The sequence below is a fragment of the Cervus canadensis genome, chromosome 3 (genome assembly GCF_019320065.1).
Source record: "Cervus canadensis isolate Bull #8, Minnesota chromosome 3, ASM1932006v1, whole genome shotgun sequence".
In the NCBI taxonomy this organism is placed as follows: Eukaryota; Metazoa; Chordata; class Mammalia; order Artiodactyla; family Cervidae; genus Cervus; species Cervus canadensis.
This window is the reverse complement of record NC_057388.1, coordinates 35899032-35922432: the sequence shown is the minus strand read 5'-3', so window position 1 is coordinate 35922432 and position 23401 is coordinate 35899032. Positions and strand designations below refer to the sequence as shown.

The 23401-nt window shown below is 36.0% G+C and overlaps 1 protein-coding gene across 9 annotated transcripts in view; it reads right to left on the bottom strand.

Annotated features, from left to right (window-relative positions):
• The window catches only part of CACNA2D1 (calcium voltage-gated channel auxiliary subunit alpha2delta 1), a 508655-nt gene that overhangs the window by 359975 nt on the left and 125279 nt on the right, over positions 1-23401 (bottom strand). For all 9 annotated transcript variants that reach the window (XM_043462913.1, XM_043462905.1, XM_043462907.1 and 6 more), the window contains exon 3: positions 11011-11127. In XM_043462913.1, coding sequence (XP_043318848.1) covers positions 11011-11127 — 117 coding nt within the window. The remainder of the gene's footprint in view (positions 1-11010; positions 11128-23401) is intronic.

Genomic DNA, 23401 nt, shown 5'->3' with positions numbered 1-23401 from the left:
GATGTCATATAATGCTATTTACAAAAACAATTTAATACTTAAACTAATGATGCCATCACTCCCTAATGAGAATATGTGAGAGTCAGTTTCATTTCAAATAATATAATTAGTCAAAACATAATTATTAATAAAGGCATCATAAACTACACACTTGATTAATCTATTTTGATCTCACAAGTTAAAAAAATACCTATTTTAGAGAGGAGAGTTCATGTAGACAATATCATTTGATGAAAGTGAACAAATATTCTGCAACAGTCAAACTCATTACTGTGAACTAGCTGCAAGCAAAAAATAACTACTGAACATCCACATTTTAAAGAAACATCCAAAGCACACAAATACCATACTGGGTGATTTATTTAATTATTTTGCTTTTTAAGAGGTCATATTATGTTGTTACACTAGGGAAAAAATGGTACAGGCAGTGATATATAGGGCAATAAATTCTCTGTAAACCCTACTGGAGAAAACGAGTCATTATTATTTATTACAGGACTTTCAAGTCAGTGGACCTAGAATTTTTTATAAAGGCAGTGTAAATAATCAGGGGTGATTGGTTTGTCAGGCAACAATAGACCAATATTTCTAGGAGTTGCTATAATTGGGGAGTAATGAGTGCTGGAACTAAATGAATAAATTTAACCAGAGAAAGGGCAGACAGAATCCCATAACGAATACCTTGGCTGTCAAGACATAACTTGGATTTTGCTCTTAACTGGGCCTTGACGGTGTCAGTTGCCCTAGAATACAAGGTCTGTGGGCAACAGGATCACGTATCCACAGTGCAGCATTTGGCACTCTGCCTGTGGCTGAGATAATGCATGCAAGTTAGAGCATATGAGCTGGTATGCGTAATCAGCAACTGCAACTCTTAGGCAGAATTTTTTTTTTTAATAAATCTGGAAGACAGATGTTTGCCCCAGCCAGCCTGTTAATTCTGAGCTGATTATGTTGCCAACAACAAAGGCACTAATCTGTAGAGAACAGCATGAATTTTTGACATTATTATAATAATTAAAAATATATATATCATTTAAAATTAAGTTCTGTGTACATTTTTAACTGACTATACTGGGCCAAATGCAACCTACTCACTCCTACCTAAGTCTATCAGAAGCTCTGCTATTTAAAAACAAAGAAAAAGGAGGGAGGAAATCAGTGGAAAGATTAAAGATTTCTATTTCCTTAAAAGAAAAACATAAATAATATCCCACAAGCTTTTTTACTGAAACATTCCATTTATGTCTTAATTTGAATAATCAGTTTTCCCATATACAAAGGTATGACATAAAGAATATTAAGTATTGTCTATATAAAAAATACAGAAACTATTAATAGACTGGTTAAATAAATAATATATGCATATATATAAAGCCATAAGAAGCAATTATATATTCATATCCACAGACATAAAAATCTCCTTGAAATACTCATAAATAACACACCCACACACTCAAAAGAGTCCTAAAGGGTACCACACTATAGAAGGTCCTGTTTTTAACTCATAGGGAATTTTTTTTCATTTTATATTGTTTAAATTATTTACAAGACTATATTATAAATTTAGCAACATAAATATAACATATATCAGGATCATCTAACATTCATAGTGGTATCATCTGACACACAACCCACAGAGAATAAAGCAGTTCTCACTGTCCCTGGATCATGTGACAAAAGAAAATGGCAAATTTGTTATACTATGCTTTATCAGATTACTCCTTAATAAAAGCACCACCTTCGATTGCATCCTCCATGTTTTAACAAAGTTGTAGAATATTTGATAATTTCCAGAATACAGAAATGAAAAAGAAACCAAAAATATGTCTATATAGAGGAGTTAAATTAGAGTTCATTAGATTATAGAGTACAGCATACTGTCAAAAAGAACCAGAGGCTTTAGCAATACCTGAGTTGAAGATCTCTTCTACCTGCTACCTAAGCTGGCTCAATTTTGTTAGGTAATACCTCTATCTTTAGACACAACCTCAACACAGCACACCTACCACTTAGAGTTGTTCTGAAGATTAAGAGTTGTCTGAGAATGTGTGTAAAGCATTTAACACGATGGCTGGCAATAAAGATTGCTCAGCAACTGAGAATCATCAACGTGGATCTGCCAGGAACACTCAGCTACGAGGAGCTGATGATGGGTCCTCCCACCCACAAAACTCCCCCTACGCACACAAAGAGATACACTCTCGTAAGGAGAAAACCAAACAAATTTTAACATATACAGGGAACAGAAAACAAAATAGATTTAAATTAGACAATGACATCCATGTTAGAAATAATTTACTCAATACTAAGCTAAGCAATAATAATGGGATATTATAATTGTAGAAGCTTCATCACCAAAAATATCTGAGAAAAGAAACAGCTGTCTTCTCAAACTTGGTGGTTTAGACATTCACCTACTAATGAGAAGAGGACCAGAAGACTGAATTCCCCAAGTCTTTCAACTTTCATGTTTCTATGATACTTTAATTAAATTAATAGGACATTCCATCATTGTCCCAATAAACTGTGTCAGGGGGTTTTAAGCAAAGCACAGACAGATCATCTTTGCAAATGTAGTTTGTGATTTTACAAGCTCTAAAAAAAATTATTGGAATAGATTTAAAAGAATTCCTGTATATACAAAAAAAAATCTGGATAGCAATGGGTATCTCACAAAGGGCTTCTGCTGCCTTCTGTTCTCCATTAAAGATAGAAAATTAATTCAGAGGAAGGTTAAGAGTTTGTGTATTTCTGTAGGAGGATGATAAGGGGTTAATAGGGGCAAGGGGAAAACTAAACATCAAAAGATTAAACAATAAAGTTAGTAAGGACTCAGATAAAGTTAAGAATCAGAACACCATGGAAGGCTGAACTCTATAAACAGCTAAACAGTGTTTACCTTCCTTCAGCAAAGACTACTTGATCAGACTGTCTCCAAATGTACAGCATGTTATGAAGTTTTATTTAAAGATTCCATTATGTGAATCAAAGATGGTAACCTTGGATTAGCACTGCTTCTCTATATTTATTTTTCCCTTGTCAACATCATCCACTAGCACATTTAGATCAAAGCATGTCTATTGTTCTGCTGGGTTGAGTTTGCAATTTTCTAGATTAGAAGTGGAATGAAATACGGCTCTTACTCTGATATTCTTTTACAATTATCACAGGTTTTGGAGACTCCTAAATCTCCAGGTAAAGCTTACTGATTATCACTGTAAAAACAGCATAGCACGCATGATTAGGAATCCCAAGTCCAATTCCAGTTCTGACTCTGACCACCTGGGTGTGAGGGCTAGCCAGCTCCACTGGTGTGGGACCTGTGCAATCCCCCAGCTGGATCCCACAATTGGTCTAAAGCTCTGCGGCTACCGTCTTTAAATTCTGAATACCTTCTTTCAAGAGGTGCCCCACATTTTCATTTTGGACATGACCCCACAAATTACATAGTTGTTACTGCCTGTGTGAGATTTCCAATTCAATTCATCTATCTAATTCTCATTATCTTGCATGTGATCAGCAACCCAACACTCCCTCTTCCCCTTATTTTTGCAAATGCAGTGCTATCGGAGCACACATTACGTTTGTTAAATTGTCAACACAATAATACTGCTGTGTTAACATTACTTTCTATTCCTAAATAATTAAGTCAACTCAAGTCTATGAAAATCATATTTCCAAAAGAGATTTTTTTTTTTAGTAGAAAGAGACTATCAGTGTTGCCCAGAACCTTTCCTTTTCTGAACACCTTCCATGAGAAAACTTTTCACTTTACCATTAATTCTACTCTCTGTCTTAAAGGTGTATTTGGCAGCTTATCTTTTTTCCAAAAGTGCCTTTGTTCAGACAATTCGGTGCAAACACTATTTCATGGAATGGACGAGGGAGACAGTATCGCAGAGCAGAGCGACGAACAGCAGGATATGTTTAAAAAACACCTTGCTGCTAACCTTTAAATAATATATTAATCCGAACTGAATGTTATAAAAATTAAAGTGCTGAGTGTGGTAGTGAGTAGCAGCACCATTATGAGTATGTGGATCTTTTTACTTCTGAGGGCACTTAAAGAGGTTCCAAACACGGCACTCAGTGTTTCCCCATTCCTTCTGTCTGACCCCAAATTTTGATCATTATCATTACTTGAGATGTAAAATCCATAAAAATGCTGCTAAAGTATATAACTTAAGAGAGGAAATGTGCTGGTGTATCTGGAGATTTTTATGTAACACATTAGCTAATGGTATCAAGAAAGACAGGCATTTCCCATTTAAACCTGTCATCTACTTCAGAAAAATCATATGTTCTGAGTGAGAACTATGACATCATGTATTATGTTTATTTTGTTAAAAAAAAAATACCTCAGGCTTGTATGCAACCACATTCCCAAATACATAGACGGAAATGAATTCGTTGCTGTGTACAGTTGAAAAAATTTTTCAAAATTCCTTGAGTTTTTACTTTTCAACTGTAAAATGAGAACAGTTATACCTATTTTGCATAATGGACAATGTGTTAAAAATACATAGAAAGAATCTAGCAAACTGCTTGGAATATAACTGACATTTAATAAATGTTACCTACTTATTTGTTGCTATTAGAACTCCAGAACTTTCACTCTTCTCCATCGAAGAAAACCACTCATTCACTCACGTCTCAACCTTATCACTCAGCACTCTTTCTTTCATTTCTATTACTTATCAAAAATTATTTTTCTCCATTGTTCAATGCAAATTATCATAACAATGATAATTTACTCTTTTGAACTCACAATTTCTAACCATTACCAGATCTACCCATGGTTCATGATTTCAAATATTTCAACTATTGTTGACTAATTTTCAAGTACCCATGATATTTAAAAAATTTACTCTTACGAGTCTTAAAACATGGATTCAACAGTCCTTTCATTCTAGTGCTGTTCACACTGTGCCAAGCTTTATTAGAAAAAGCTGATTTGACTACACATGCAATCATTATATTTTCAATAAAATATTCTTACAAAATGGGACTTTATATAAAAAGCCAAAGAAAGTAACATTTTCCTTCCCCTCCTCAGCTTCTTCAAAATGGATTTTTTCCAGACTGTCTTCCCTAAAACTCACATTCAATCTTGAAAAGATTTGATGCAGATACTGGCTGGCTGGAGCCACATTTTAATTAAGACTACCACAACTCTGTACAGAGAGGTGGTGTCCCAGCTAAAAAAACTCCATCTATTATTTCCCCTTGCAGCCAAGGGTAACCCAGTGGGATGAACGCAGAACAGAATGAGACTTCCGGAAATCTCTTGAGCTACCTACATCCAGGTTTCTTGCTTTGAGAGAAAATAAACTTGCAATCTTTTTATATCACTCTAGTTGGCTTATGCAATATTGCTCTTTACAGCATCGGACCTTGCTTCTATCACCAGTCACATCCACAGCTGGGTGTTGTTTTTGCTTTGTCTCCATCTCTTAATTCTTTCTGGAGTTATTTCTCCACTGATCTCAAGTAGCATATTGGGCACACTACCAACCTGGGTAGTTCATCTTTCAGTGTCCTATCTTTTTGCCTTTTCACACTGTTCATGGGATTCTCAAGGTAAGAACAAGAAAAGGAGTACGTCAAGGCTGTATATTGTCACCCTGCTTAGTTAACTTCTATGCAGAGGACATCATGAGAAACGCTGGACTGGATGAAGCACAAGCTGGAATCAGGATTGCCGAGAGAAATATCAATAACCTCAGACATGCAGATGACACCACCCTTACGGCAGAAAGTGAAGAACTAAAGAGCCTCCTGATGAAAGTGAAAGAGGAGAGTGAAAAAAACTCAAGATTCAAAAAATGAAGATCAAGGCATCCAGTCCCATCACTTCATGGCAAATAGATGGGGAAACAGTCACTGACTTTATTTTTGGGGCTCCAAAATCACTGCAGATGGTGATTGTAGCCATGAAATTAAAAGACGCTTACTCCTTGGAAGGAAAGTTATGACCAACCTAGACAGCATATTAAAAAGCAGAGACATTAGTTTGTCAACAAGGGTCCATCTAGTCAAGGCTATGGTTTTTCCAGTAGTCATGTATGGATGTGAGAGTTGGACTATAAAGAAAGCTGAGCACCGAAGAATTGACAGTTTTGAACTGTGGTGTTGGAGAAGACACTTGAGAGTCCCTTGGACTGCAAGGAGATAAGTCCTGAATATTCATTGGAAGGACTGATGCTGAAGCTGAAACTCCAATACTTTGCTCACCTGATGGGAAGAACTGACTCATTGGAAAAGATCCTGATGCTGGGAAAGATTGAAGGCAGGATGATAAGGGGACGACAGAGGATGAGACAGTTAGATGGCATCACCAACTCAATGAACATGAGTCTGAGCAATCTCTGGGAGTTGGTGATGGACAAGGAGGCCTGGCGTGCTGCAGTCCACGGAGTCACAGAGTCAGACATGACTGAGCAACTGAACTGAACTGATTAAAAGTACAGTCTTTGTACCAGGACCATCACCTGTTCCCTTATTAGAAATTCAGTATCTTTGGCCAGATCTACTGAATAAAAGGGGGCTTCCCAGGTAGCACAGTGGTAAAGAATCCACCTACAATGCAGGAGACACAAAAGATGCAGTTTTGATCCAAAGGTTGGGAAGATCCTCTAGAGTAGGAAATATCAACCCGCTCAAGTATTTTTGCCTGGGAAATCCTATGGATAGAGGAACCTGGAAGGTACAGTCCAGGGGCCACAAAGAGTCAGACATGACTGAGCACACACACACACATACACACACTGAATAAAAATCTGCATTTTAACAAGAGCCAGAGGTGACCCACATGCACATTAAAGTTTGAGAAACACTGGCATACACTGCTTGTTAAATATGCTTTTGGGAGAAAGTTAAAGGAATATTCAAAGACTCCACTTCCTTACTGAAAAATGAGACTACTAATGGCATACAGTGCACAGCATCATTATGAGAAATAATCAGGTAACATTACTTGATAAACACTCAGTAAGGGGTAACTGGCATTAAATTTGATCATCTACCTCAAATCTGTATATTCAAGATATATTTCCAATGTACCTATTTATGCAATTACATTGCTGCCCCACACAGATAAATTAAAGCTCCTTTAATACAGACGTCTCCCTGAGTATAAGCCGATAACAAAAGTAGAAGTAAATTAATAATATACATTATTATTAATAATATAATAATCTTACATTCTTATATAGTATTAATACATTCATTCATATTCATCTTATATGAATGAATTTATGAATGTAAATTTATGAATTTATTCATGAATTCATATTCATCTTATATTCATTTACAACACAATGTAGAACCTGCTTTTTAATTATCCTCAAAAAATTTCTCTTTCAAATAATGTATTTATTTTTATATATTCAAAAAGTTAAATAAAAAATTTAGGTTGAAAACAAACATGAATCTTTCTCCCTCACATAAAATCTAACAAATTCTACATTTCATTAGTCATTATGCTTTCTGTACTCTCCCATCATGTGCTTAAGATAGACAGTGATCCCACAGGACTCAAATAATATACCAGGTACCTAGACCTTCAATTCCAAATGATGAAAAACAAAGTCTCATTAGGCTCCCATTTTAATCCAGTTAAGGCAAGATACATCCTACTTCATTCTACAACCTTCTTCTAAGGATTGTGATGACCAGATTGTCTGCTTCCTACATCTGGGGCAAAAAAAAAAATGTAAGCTGATAAAAATCAATATAAATGGAATCATTTTCAGTAGTCATTAGTGAATATTAATCACTTAAGAAGAAAGTAATTTTTATTACATAAACTTTTAGTGAAAATATATTTACATCTATAAATAATGCTTTAAAGAGGTATTCATATAACAAAAACTGAAGATAATGTTACAAATCTTCTAATCATGAAAGTTTGCCTTACCATTATACATTTCTTAAAAATTGTGCTTCATAGAGGACTTTGTAGACACTTCTCCAAAGAAGACATACATATGGCCATTAGACTCACAGAAAAACGCCCAAAATCACTAATTATTAGAGAAACACAAATGAAAACAACAATGAGGTACCACCTCACACTGGTGAAAATGGCCATTATTATAATGTCTACAAATAAACAAACACTGAAGAAAGTGTGGCAAAAAGGGAACTCTCATACCTGTTGGTGGGAACATATGTTACTGTAACCAATATGGAGAACAGTATGGATATTCCTCAGAAAACTAAAAACAGAGTTACCAGCAATCCCACATCTAGGCATCTACCCAGGCAAAACTAATTCAAAAAGATACATGCATCCCTATGTTCATAGCACCACCATTCACAATAGCCAAGACATGGAAGCAACCTAAATATCCACTGACAGATGAACAGATAAAGATGACATGGTACCATATATGTAATGGAATACTGCTCAGCCATCAAAAACAACAGAATAATGCCATATGCAGCAACACAGATGCAACTAGAAATTATTATACTAGGTGAAGTCAGAAAGAGAAAGATAAAAGCCACATGTTATCATTTATATGTGGAATCTAAAACATGGCACAAATGAACCTACCTACAAAACAGAAACACACTCACTGATCTAGGAGAACAGACTTGTGGTTCAGCCAAGGGAAGGGAGTAGGGAGAAGGATGGACGAGAGTTTCGGGCTAGTAGATGCAAACTACTATATTTAGAACGGATAAGAAACAAGTCCTACTGTGCAGCAAAGCAAAATATATCCAACCTCTTGAAATAAACCATAATAGAAAGGAATATTTTAAAGAGGGTATATATGTGTATAAATGAGTTACTTTGCTATACAGCAGAAATTTGCATACAACTGTAAATCAACTATACTTTAAAAAAAAAAAAGTGTTTCAACTTCTGGCAATGTGGCATACCAAATATTCCAAAGGATCCTCTTATTATGTTACAATAAGATCCTGGATATTTTAAGATACATAGAAATGTATAAGGGTCAAAAACAAAACTGACAATTTCTGAATGCCAAGAGGTGTGTGTGTGTGTGTGTGTGTGTGTGTGTGTGTGTGTGTGTGTGTGTGTGTGTGTGTGTGTGTGTGTGTGTGTGTGTGTGTGTGTGTGTGTGTGTGTGTGTGTGTGTGTACACATATATATAATATATTAAGTTAAAAATCTGAACTGTAAGTGATCAGTAAACAAAGAATTCAGAGTTATCCTGGAACAAACACCTGCAACAGTGCTGAGATTTGTAGAATGAGTTAAACTCCAGCATTACATCTAACAAAAGATATTTAAGAACTTTATAAACAAATTTTAAAATGTTATAAAGTGGCATAAAAAACAGCTAACTGAAAAAAAAATCATGTATATAAAGACAAAAATCATAATGATATCAATTCTTCCAAATTTTGTCTTAATTTGGAATTCAATGGAATACCATTTAAAATCCCAGTAAAGACTGTTTCAGATAATAGCATGCTGAATCTAAATTTTAAATAATGTGTGAAAGTTCAAGACTAGTCAAGATCCTTTTGAAGAAGAATATGGTGAGAAGCTGAGCATACTAGCTTGATAAATGGGGCTTCATCAAGGGAAAGTAAAATATTTAATATATGGTCTTGGGAGAACTGATAAGAAAAAAAAATCATTTGTATTGTGACCTAAAACTGTATATTGATATTACCTACAGGTGGCTTAAATAGATCTGAAAGAAATGGAATATTTTACAATAAAATACACAAAAATATTTAGACCATCAGGGTAGGAAATGATTTTTTAAAGAAAGCATACACCTCAAATATTATTTTTTTTAAAGTTGACTCTGACAGCATTAAAATTAAGAACTTATTTGATCAAAATAAAAGACAATAAAAAGACAAGTCACAAACTGGAAAAAGAGATTTGCATCACATGTAACTGAAATGACCTTCCATCAAGAATATACAATCTATGAATCAATTTAAATGATTAAAATGTGTAAAAGATATTAAGAACTATGTCACTGAAGAGGAAACAAGAATATTCAGAATACAAAACAGATAACCGTTTCATTAGGGATAAGCAGAGATGCCATGTGGCACCCACCTAGCTGCCTATAGTTAAGAACTCTGACATTGCCACTTATTGGCCGGAATATGTACCAATGGGGACTCAAATACTGGTAATAGAGGTCTAAACTGATACAACCATTTTGGAAAATCAGTGTCATACTTATGTAATCTGATTTTATCAATACCCTATAGTCTAGTATTCTACTATCACATACTTCCGTGTTCTTGCACATATGTACTGATAAACTCGTTCAAGAAAATGAAGCCACCTTATTCATGGTTCAATCCAAATAATAATTTACCAGCAGGGAATAAATGAATAAATTAAGATATATCTTCAAAAAATAATATTTTACCATGAATAAAAATGAATTAAAGCTAAGCACAAACATCTAAAAAAATCATGCAAACATAATGTTGATGGAAGAAAGGAAGTGGCTGAAGACCACATACAGCATTATGTGATTTTAATTAAGCTGACACAAAGGAGACTAACACATGTTTAGCAAAACATTTAGGCGAGGTACAGCTACTTTTAAAGAGCAAAGAAACAAGTAATCAAATATCTAGTGTACCGGCTGTCTCTGGTAGAGACGCAGGGAGATGAGACAAGAAATACTACAAAGGAAGGTTTCAGGATGCTTGCAACATTCAAGGATTCTGCACTGTATGATCAGTTTAAGCATGATTATTACACATGATTACTTACATATGAATAAATAGATGTATGTTCTAACTAAATATACTATTTCTCTGTATTAAAACCACCAAATATATACAAATAAAATAATAATTATAAACAAGCTAATTCATTATTTCAAGTCCACGATGAAACCATGATCTCATCTTTTATGAACATATATTAGATGAACACAGTTTCTCAGATAAAACAAGCATACTAAAGAAAACCTCCAAATAAAGCATGAAAGATAAATAATAAATGAGTAAAATAGAATAATAAAATGAGTAGATACAATTTAAACTCACCACCAGGGCTTTGGATCTGTTGCTCAGAAGTTTTTCAATATCCCTGGCTGCAATTTCCACCAGCTGGCGTGCATTATTTGGCTCCACAGTATACAAATCTTGGTATTTCTCATAAATCTGTATGAAGAGATAATAAAATTAGTAAGAACAATAATTGTTTTTTTGGTTCCCATCCTCACATTAGAATGTATTTAAAACCATAAACTGATTAGAAAGACAAATCTGTTCCTTGCTTCATCTTGATCTTTTTGGAGTTCCAGTGTGTTCAAAATATACATATATATACATATATGTATATGTTGATATACATATAAATATCAATTAACTGTAAGACCGCAAGCTCACCAAAACAGTATATCATGTTAAAAAGTTGTAAAACATCTTGTAAGACAACAATTTGTATGTGCAATTTTGCAAATTCAAGTTGTACCTCCAACCTCAAAATGAAAAACTGAAAGTGAAAGTGACTTAATTGTGTCCAACTCTCTGCCACCCCATGGACTATACAGTCCACAGAATTCTCCAGGCCAGAATACTGGAATGGGTAGCTGTTCCCTTCTCCAGGGTATCTTTCCAACCCGGCAATTGAACTGGGGTCTCCTGCATTGCAGGTAGATTCTTTACCAGCTAAGCTACAGGGAAGCCCCAAACCTGGTATTTACTGACTTCAACATTTTAAAGAAACAGGGAGGCTATTCTAGAAAATAGAAGAATTTAAGCATGGGACATCAAAACTGGAGGATGTGTGCACTGAACAAAAGTCGGGACAAGGGAATGAGATACTGCACTGAGGGAGACTCGCACCTTTTCCATCACCGAAGCTAAGATGTATGCTGCTAAATAGGCTAATAACCAAAAAGAGAAACACAGAGAATGAAGACCTTCCACTCCTCAGGTTCATCCTGGTGGCACAGGAAGCTTCACATTTCACAGTGAAGAACAAGGAGGTCTATGTTAAAGTTTGGTTGAAGCTGTAATAGTATAAGCATTTATATTATGAAATTGAATTTTTTTTAAAACTCACTGAATAAGACTACATTGAAAGTAACCTAGACAGCAAGAGAAAAACAATTACATTTCTGGCTCACATCAGCATTTATGGAAGGATTTCCCTAGAGTAGCATAAGATGTACCTGGTTTATCAAGCGTGTATACTCCTGGCAGGAAATAAAGATTAAAAGAAAAGTGGGGGGGTGGGTCGCGGGGAGGAGCACAAAGACAGTGACGATGTCTGTGGCTGAAGGGCTGGCTGAAAAGGAAATCCCCTATTCATCCAACAGATGGGTTGCACATGCATGACTAAACCATCTTCAAAGCCAGGGACTGGCAGGTTTTTACTGTCTTATGAGAAGTGAATCCAGGCACAAGCAGGAACCAGTTCAACCCTGTTTTTTACTGGCATAATGCCAGCATTCTGGTTACTACCAACAGGTTCTACAGCCTGGTCCCAGCTGACCATGGATGCTGCTGGTGAACACTGGTTTCAAAAGGAGCAATATACATAAGCTAACATTTATTTTTTGAAGTGTGTTGGTTTCACATGAAGCTTCACAGTTTTAAGTGATTTAAAATATATCAACATTTTAATCAATAAGTTAAAATAATTAACTATAATAAAACTAATTATCTAATAAATATTTTTCAATATTTAACTCAAACTTCTACTGCTAAAATTGTTTATCATTTTCAAACCGTGAGGCTTTTCCTCACACTTTGAATTTTGACCGTGTAGGTTCTCATCACAATTATTCAAGGCACAGTAATTTGGTCATATAAAATCCCAAGAGTTAATGTCATTCAGGATTCCTGCATATTACTGGATTTTTTCTACTTTTTATTGATGGACAGATTATTGTGTCCTATTTTTAAAGACCCAGGTTGTCCATGAAGGACTCCCTCCGGTCCAAAGCTATCTCTTTTGTTTCAGCCTAAGACCTCATCCGGGGACATGAACTCCTAAACAGATTGATTTGAGGTACAAACAGATAAAACTCAACATCACTTTAATTGATCAAGGATATTTAGTTCTGTGCAGAAAAACCAATATAACTAATTGCTGTGAAAGGCAGGGATGCTTTGTATCATGAATATCTTGCTCACTTCTGTATAAAGTCTAACCTCCTTCCTGTGGTATTGGGGCTCTAATAGAATTGAAAGTTGGTAAAGATTAGTTCAGGACACACAGTCTCTACATCATATTATGTACTACAGCTAATGGCAATTAATCACTATCTATGTATGCCAGACATATGAAATGCCATAAAGAATGAATGAATTATAAATAAGAAAAAAATAGTTCAAGTATATACATTTTTTCTCAAACAGAGAATATTCTCTCAAGTTCCACTTAAACAGTAATTTTTAAAAGCTTAGGAAATAAAAAATAAGATCCAGAATGCAAATAAACTTTAATAAATACAGTCAAGGAAGCTTAAGTCTAGAGCCCCAATGTAAATGCCCTGCCATACATTTTAAGATACAATACCACATTTGAAATGCTTTCATTGTAATAAAACATGAATTAGAATCATGTAACAGCCACCACCAAAAGAAGTGGACTTTGCTTCTGGTTTCAAAGAATGCAATCTTGTTTTATTTTGTTGCATGAGATATTGCAATGTCTCTCAAAGAGAGAGAGCCTGGTGCATGTTTAGTGAATAATTTTCAGAGTAGAAGGTTTCACATGGATTTTTAAGATATTATATTTCCATAACTTACAGGTATTTATAATTCATTCCACCACTAAAATAAACCACATTTCTATAATATTTAACATGCTAACATGAATATTTTAAAGAGCCTTAAATATCTTTTTTCTTCTTCCTAGTTTTTCTTTTCCTTTATAGAAAATTAATTATCTGCTTTACCACTTTATCCAATGTCTTTCCCGACAGAAAAACAGCATGATGGGAATAACATGAGTTTCTGGCACCAGACAGAGCTACATTCAAATCACATGTCAGCTCCTCACATGCTATGTGACACTGGCTTCCGTTTCTTCTACTAGAAAGAATGGAGCACATAAAGAGAATTCAAGACAGGATCTTTTTCCTCCTGACGGATAACACTAACATGCTTTTAATTTTTTCTATAGTTCAAATCTTCACACTGCCACCCTTGACACTAGTCTTGACAAAAAGAATATTTGTCGCCTTGTACATTCTTTCCTTCTCATCATCTTAACTAGCTGGTTTTAATATTCTTTCACTACAAAACTCACAGGCCAAGATTTGCTGTGATAACAGAAACCATGGTTTCCCTACCTTTTTCACTGAAAACGTCCATTAAGTCTCTTTGCTGTATACTTAAGTCCATGGTTCAGAGATAATTTTCAGAACAATACATTTAAAAATAACTCACCTGTAATTATCTTAAAAAAAAAAATCACTCACTGACACAATCACTAAATAAACATAACTAATGAAATGTTTCAGAAATCATATTAGTGTCACACCATGGAATTATACCATGAAATACATGAACTCCCCTACATATGAATGAACTCCCTTCTGAGAGCACATTCATAAGTCCAATTTGCTCATAAGTCCAACAAAGTTAGCAAAGGTACCCAACTAACACAATCTGCTACATGCTGCTGCTTTTACATTTGCTTTCAGATATCCTGGGCTTGAAATAAAGATACTGTACTACTGTACTATACTATAAAGTACACAAAAGCACAAACACCTAGAGAGGATGCATGCATGTAACGATGAATTTCACACGTGTGAATCAATTTATGTGATTGAACATGAGAACGCACTTTTGCATCTTCAAAAGTTCGTATCTTGCAGGTTCATATGTAGGCTGTGCTGTGCTTAGTCACTCAGTCATGTCCAACTCTTTGCGACCCCATGGACTGTAGCCTACCAGTCTCCTCCATCCATTGAATTTCCCAGGCAAGAGTACCAGAGTGGGTTGCTGTTTCCTTCTCCAGGGGATCTTCCCAACCCAAGGATCGAACCTGGATCTCCCACATTGCTGGCAGATACTTTACCGTCTAAGCTACCCAGGAAGCCAAAACCGTCCACCACTTTCAATTAATCATTTTATTAATGGCAATAGTGCGTGTCAGGCTTTGAAATGTAAGTGTGGAGAGACTTTAGGTCCCATTTCACATCACTCAGGAGCAAACCACTGCCCAGAGCAGAAGGAGATGAAATCCTAATGTATCATAGTTACGCAAAGGGAACCTGAGTGCCACTCTCTATCTGGGACCTCTCTTTGTTTCAGCAGGATGTGCAGAAATATTCATAGCGAAGCCCCTTGGGATGAACAAGTAAGGAGGCTGAAAATTAAGGATAATTATCTCTTATAGGAGATGACCTTGGTATGAGTTCAAAGGGATCCCAATGCAGACTGAATGGCCAGTGGGAAGCAGAAGTCCAACTGAAGAGTAATGGTGAAAACTATCTGGAAAGACTTTTCAAGTTCTTAGTAGCAATAACATTAATATCCATGTCAACAGAACAGAAGACAGTAAATACACCAGATATCTTGTCATGTCAGTTTCCCTTGTACCCAGAGGCCCAGGAGAAAAGTCAAGAAAATCAGAGAATACTGAAAGGGAGTTGGAACTCTGAAATAACTGAATATAAAACTGATCACAAGAGATTGTTTTAAACTGAAAGAGCCTAACCATGAAATTGTGAGAATAATTTTTTCCCCCATTCTGGCAGAAACAACGGCAGCTCAGTTAAGTTGTTGTTGGCAGTAAGTTAAGTTCCCTAAAGATTAACACAGTCAAATTTCTTGCATAGTAAATCAAAATATGTACATTTTGACAGGCCCTTCAATAGTTGTACATTTACTTCCCTCCATTGGAACTTGTCCTGGACAAGCCATCAAGACCTCTGCCATCTTTCTGAGGGAAGTTTTCCCTTGGAAATCCCTGATGAAACAGGAGTCAGAGGAGTTTCCTTACAAATGGGTAGCAATATTTTAATGTAAGACCTTGCCCTTGGCCCCTGCCTAAGAGCATCAGGACATATCAGACCTATGCCAAAAGCAAAGGAGAAAAGGAAAGACATACCCATCTGAATGCAGAGTTCCAAAGAACAGCAAGCAGAGATAAGAAAGCCTTCCTCAGTGATCAATGAAAAGAAATAGGGAAAACAACAGAATGGGAAAGACCAGTGATCTCTTCAAGAAAATTACAGATACAAAGGGAACATTTCATGCAAAGATGGGCACAATAAAGGACAGAAATGGTATGGACATACAGAAGCAGAAAATATTAAGAAGAGGTAACAACAATACACAGAACAATACAAAAAAGATCTTCATGACCCAGATAATCACAATGTTGTGATCACTCATCTAGAGCAAGACATTCTGGAATGTGAAGTCAAGTGGGCCTTAGGAAGTATCACTATGAACAAAGCTAGTGGAAGTGATAGAATCCCAGTTGAGCTATTTCAAATCCTAAAAGATGATGCCATATTAAAGTGCTGCACTCAATATGCCAACAAATTTGGAAAATTCAGCAGTGGCCACAGGACTTGAAAAGATCAGTTTTCATTCCAATCCTAAAGAAAGGCAATGCCAAAGCATGTTCAACTACCACACAATACACTCATCTCACATGCTAGCAAAGTAATATTCAAAATTCTCCAAGCTAGGCTTCAACAGTACATGAACTGTGAACTTCCAGATGTTCAAGCTGGATTTAGAAAAGGCAGAGAAACCAGAGATCAAATTGCCAACATCTGCTGGATCAACTGAAAAACAAGAGAGTTCTCAAAAAATATCTACCTCTGCTTTATTGACTAAACCAAAGCTTTTGACCATGTAGATCACCACAAACTGTGGAAAATTCTTCAAGAGGTGGGAATGCCACACCACTTTGCCTGTCTCTTGAGAAATCTGTATGCAGGTCAAGAAGCAACAGTTAGAACCAGACATGGAACAACAGACTGGTACCAAATTGGAAAAGGAGTACATCAAGGCTATGTATTGTCACTCTGCTTAGTTAACTTATATGCAGAGTACATTATGTGAAATGCTGGGCTGGATGAAGCACAAGCTGGAATCAAGACTGCCGGGAGAAATATCAGTAACCTCAGATACATAGATGACACCACCCTTATGGCAGAAAGTGAAGAGGAACTAAAGAACCTCTTGATGAAACTGAAAGAGAAGAGCGAAAAGGTTGGCTTAAGACTCAACATTCAAAAAATGAAGATCATGACATCTGGTCCCATCACTTCATGGCAACTAGATGGGAAAACAGTGGAAACAGTGAGAGACTTTATTTTCTTGGGCTTCAAAATCACTGCAGATGGTGACTGCAGTCATGAAATTAAAAGATGCTTGCTGCTTGGAAGAAAAGCTATGACCAACCTAGACAGCATATTAAAAACCACACACATTACTTTGCCGACAAAGGTCCATCTAGTCAAGGCTATGGTTTTTCCAGTAGTCATGAATGGATGTGAGAGTTGGACTATAAAGAAAGCTGAGCACTGAAGAATTGATGCTTTTGAACTATGGTGTTGGAGAAGACTCTTGAGAGTCCCTTGGACTGCAAGGAGATCTAACCAGTCCATCCTAAAGATCAGCCCTCAGTGTTCATTGGAAAGACTGATGTTGAAGCTGAAACTCCAACATTTTGGCCACCTGATGCAAAGAGCTGACTCTTTTGAAAAGACCCTGATGGTGGGAAAGATTGAAGGCAGGAGGAGAAGAGGACGACAGAGGATGAGATGGTTGGATGGCATCACTGACTCACTGGACATGACTTTGAGCAAGCTCCGGGAGTTAGCAATGTACAGGGAAGCCTGGAGTGCTGAAGTCCATGGGGTCACAAAGAGTCAGACACTGAACTGATGTCGGACCTGGAAGCAGCTAATTCCTGAATTAATAATCTGTGAGGAATCAGATAGAAAAGATCTACACGAACAAGGGTAATATATTGAACCAATCAAATTTTCTCCACATAGGATGACAGATAGATCAAAGTTAAAAGCAGCAGCAAAAGTTGGAGAAGACTCTTGAGAGTCCCTTGGACTGCAAGGAGATCCAACCAGTCCATCCTAAAGGAAATCAGTTCTGAATATTCATTGGAAGGACTGATGCTGAGGCTGAAACTCCAATAATTTGGCTATCTGATACAAAGAACTGACTCATCTGAAAAGACCCTGACACTGGGAAAGATTGAAGGTAGGAGGAGAAGGGGACAACAGAGGATGAGTTGGCTGGATGGCATCACCAACTTGATGGACATGAGTCTGAGAAAGCTCCAGGAGTTGATGATGGACAGGGAAGCCTGGAGCGCTGCTGGCCATGGGGGTCACAAAGAGTCATACACGACTGAGTGACCGAACTGAACTGAACTGATAGTTTTCATTCTGCAGTTGTACCATTGCACACAGAAAATCTGCTCATCCTTTGTAGCCATGTTTACCAAGTAAATAGCTTTCCTGGGTGAAGAAAAGTTCTCCAGTTGGACATGAAATCTCTAATCTACATTTAAAACTCCTAAGAAAAAAAACCTTCCACACTGCATTCCATTTCCTAAAATAATGATTTTAAAGTTTTAAACAAAAATGGTTTGATGTTATGAAATTGAGTATACCTTATGAATTTGTTATCACCAAATATATATGATAAGAAACAAAGTGAAAACAAGACTTTACTACCAAAGGGACAGTACACTGACAGTACGATGACAAGAACCAGAAAGAGAACTAAGTAATAATGAGCATCTGCCATGCTCCACATTCTACCAGGAATTTCATATTTTCTCACTTATTCCTCTCTTACATAGCCAACCTTTAATTATCCGCCAATGGTGAAGAGCTAAATCATAAATACACTATCCCATAAATAAAAGACCCATTTTCATTACTTAAACTTCATTATGTAAGAAAATATGTATTAATATGTAATATATCAGGTGATAGCAACTTATAACAGTAAGCTAAAGAAGAATTGGGCTTTCCTGGTGGCTCAGTGGTAAAGAATCCGCCTGACAATGCAGGAGACACAGTTCATTCCCTGGGTCAGGAAGATGCCTTGGAGAAAATAAGTGAAAGCGTTAGACACTCAGTCGTGTCTGACTCTTTGCGATCCTATGGACTATAAATTGCCAAGCTACTCTATCAGTGGAATTCTCCATGCAAAAATACTGGAGTGGGTTGCCATTCCCTTCTTGGATCTTGCTGACCCAGGGGGTCATCTTGCAAGTCTATGGGGTCACAGAAGAGGTGGACATGACTTATCAACTAAACAAAAACAAAAGGAGAATCAGATGATTTTAAGTGACTGAAGATGATTACACCATCAGAACCTTGGATACAAACTTTGCCTTTGACAGCCTTCATTTTCTTTTTCTGCAGAGTTAATCTATCTCCTGATTTACCTGTTCCCACTAACCCTAACACCTTTACACCTTCACGTTCCAGGGAATAAAGATCCTAACTTAGATTAAAAAAAAAAAAAAAAAAGACTAGCAGGAGAAAAAGTCTTCAAATACTACTAGTGGGATAAATGATGGCTATGGTACGTAGAGTAATGACTTCCCAAAGATAAACACATCTTTATCTCTAGAACCTGTGAATATTTTGTTACATGGCAAAGAGGAATTAATTTTGTAGATGAAGTTTCGCTAATCAGTTGCATTTAAAGAGATTATCCTGGAGATTCCAATGTATTCACAAAGATCCTTAAAAAAACAGAAGAGGAAAAGGCAACCATGCAAGAGAAAATCAAATGGATGATAATGTGAGAAGAAATTATCCTGTGTTGCTGGCTATGAAGAGGAAAATGGGCCATGAGGCAAGGAAAGGACTTCTGATCCACAGCATTGTAAGATAATAAATGTGTTATGTCAGTAAATTTAGAGTAATTTGTGACACTCACAATAGAAAACTAACACAATGAGTTAGCAGTGGAGACAATGCTAATACTCAGCCTTAGGGGCTGTCTTGGCTCTAGACCTTCCCTCTCACTGCCCAAACTATCTTCCAATCGCCTTAAATTCTCGCTGAAAGCCAGCCTCTTCCTGAGTTCGCTTAAACATGGTACTATTATATTTCTTTTACATGTAGTCCTACAGTAAATTCCCCAAGTGATTCACTCTACAAAAACTAAAAATGTTAAGTATTTTTCTAAGTTGCGATTCACATTGTTTATTAAATACACTTTGAATGTCCATTAGTCATCAGACTCTCTTCACTGAAATGAAAAAATAAGCTCTATTGTGAGAAGTGTACAATTTGTATTAGACTTTATGAAATAATGAAGCTATCTCAGGACTCCCATTATAGCCTTCATAATTGTTTAGGAGACTGAAAAGAAATATTAGAAAGAGGAGCTAAAAATATAAAGAATAGATGGCACATACTGTACAAAAACATAAATGAATTAGGTGAATGAATATGATTCTACCTCATAATAGTGAAAGGTGAGGGTAAGAAAAAAAGTTAGAATATACACCTCACCATCATTCCAATTTCACTATCTTTATTGACTAAATTCATATATCATCATTACTGATGCAGGCAGGAAAAGAGGTTCACTACCAGAAGCTTAACATTCAGAAAACTAGGATCATGGCATCTGGTCCCATCACCTCATGGGAAATAGATGGGGAGACAGTGGAAACAGTGTCAGACTTTATTTTTTGGGGCTCTAAAATAACTGCAGATGGTGACTGCAGTCATGAAATTAAAAGACACTTACTCCTTGGAAGGAAAGTTATGACCAACCTAGATAGCATATTAAAAAGCAGAGACATTACTTTGCCAAAAAAAGGTCCATCTGGTTAAGGCTATGGTTTTCCCAGTAGTCATGTATGGATGTGAGAGTTGGACTGTGAAGAAAGCTGAGCGCCGAAAAATTGATGCTTCTGAACTGTGGTGTTGGAGAAGACTCTTGAGAATCCCTTGGACTGCAAGGAAATCCAACCAGTCCATCCTAAAGGAGATCAGTCCTAGGTGTTCATTGGAAGGACTGATGTTGAAGCTGAAACTCCAGTACTTTGGCCACCTCATGCGAAGAGTTGACTCATTGGAAAAGACCCTGATGCTGGGAGGGATTGGGGCAGGAGGAGAAGACGACAGAGGATGAGATGGCTGGATGGCATCACCAACTCAATGGACATGGGTTTGAGTAAACTCCGGGAGTTGGTGACGGACAGGGAGGCCTGGCGTGCTGCGGTTCATGGGGTCACAGAGTCGGACACGACTAAGCGACTGAACTGAACTGAACCCCCTTGATGGCTTTAGATACTCATAAAATCAATTTCATTTACTTTTAGTTGAATTCTGCAGTTTGGGATTTTTTTTTCCCTTTGTAATAGTGTTCTGTGGGCTTCTGAATTACTTGTTTCCTAATAACTTAAGAATGTCTTGTTTCTTAAAGGATGCAGTAACACAAAAGTATGATATAATTTTTTCTTGGTCACTTTCAAGGATGAAAGTTCCCTTGAGAAATTTTTACAATTCAAAGGTACAGTCTTCCTTTAAATTTATTATAAATCTCATCATCATCTAAGCTGGCCAGCAGAGAGAGACATTAAGATATGTGAAGAGTCCTTCATCTAAAGTAAAGAGTTAACTACTGACACCAAATCTGAATTGATGTTGGAATATATTTTATCAAAAAAAAAAAAAAAAGAAACCTTCCTTCCTCCATTGAAAACTAGCTGAATTTCAAAAGGTGAACTTTGCCATAAAAAAATATGAAGTATCTTCTAATTAACCCCCTAAAACTATTCAAACTCTTCCCTCTTAATTTAAAAAGCAAATAATGCAATCTCAAACAAAAGTCAAGCTTTTAAAATGTGTTGTATCAGCTAACACAACTGGGTAAAAAAAATGAATGCCAACATCAATTGTATATGAATCCAATAGAATTTGTGTAAATTTATGAAGATATAAGCATTCGTAAGATGAAAGAATATGTTAATATCATTAAAAGAATCAGATTTGATTGTCTACAACTTCATTTTAAATAAATACAGTTCCTTTTTTCTTTCAATAACCTAGTTTTTTTTTAGTTTTTTTCAATAACCTAGTTTTTTTAGTTTTTTGAGTTTTTTGAAATTTTTACAGCTTCAGTTCTCTGTATTTTTGCTACCTTTGAGCATATGCAAACATCATTAACATGTAAGAATCATGTTTATTATGTATTTCCTACTTCTCTTAATCACAATGTTAGTATCAGGAGGACAGATTCTTGTCCATTTTGCTCACTGGTTCAGCCCAGCACACAGTCTAGTGCCTGGCATGTAGCAAGCACTCAAGAAATACTGATGACATGAATCAGTGAATGGACCCTGATCCTGCTACTACGTCAGGCTTTTCTAGCAATGTGAATGCTTATTTAACAAAGTCTTCCTTATATTTTAAAAATGCATATCTATTTTGAGCCCCCCAAAAAGGCTACATAAGGTGTTTTGCAGTTATATAATGAAATAAAAACAACACCTAAATGATAATTCGATTCTAATAATAAATACACAAATAAGGTATTGATCAATATGAGGAAGAGTATTATTACAGTTCCATTGAAGAGGTACAGAAAATTTGGCTATCAGAATTCAAAGAAAAGTAAGATTACATGGGTTGTGATAGTCAAAAGATGATATTACAGTTATGTTTTAGAGGAAATGTACATTAATAGGAGAGAAAGATATCCGAATGAATGTGATGTAAGGAATTATTGGACAATACTGAAAGGCAAAATGGAACACTATGATGAAAAGCTTTAAAATTCAGGATATTGGTTTGTATTTTACTATGTAATCAACTCCAAGCTATTTTAAACTGACTCCTAGAACGTCCAGTGCCTATTATAACAATTCATACATAGGAAGAATTCAAAATACAACATAGGCTTGTTTATTATAAACATGATCCAAATATATATACATACATGTATATATAAACATATTCACACATGTTAATCATGTACATACACACACATATGCATAAATACACATATACAATATGTCATATTCTCACTTCTACAGTGCATGTTTTTCCTGTCATAATTACATCAAACAGGCATTCTAAAATCAGACACCAGAGTCTGGTATTTTCCTTACTTCTCCTATTCATTCCATTTGATATAACACAGCATCTTAGCTGGGTTATTTTGAGGAAGAATATTAAGAAAGAAGTCAAAATTAGTGACTCTTCCATAGCATACACTCCTTCTTGCCCTAATTCCTAGTAACAAGAATTTCATGGTGACACTTTTGAGCAATATATTTAAAATAAGAAAGAACAGAACAAGTGACAACCATAAATATGCCTGTTCACTGTCTCCATACTACACATAGGAATTGGTGATTATTTTTAACAAAACATACAAGTGAAATACTAGGGGTCACTTCTGGAATAAGGAAAACAACTCTAACAAAGACTAAGATGAGCATGAAAAA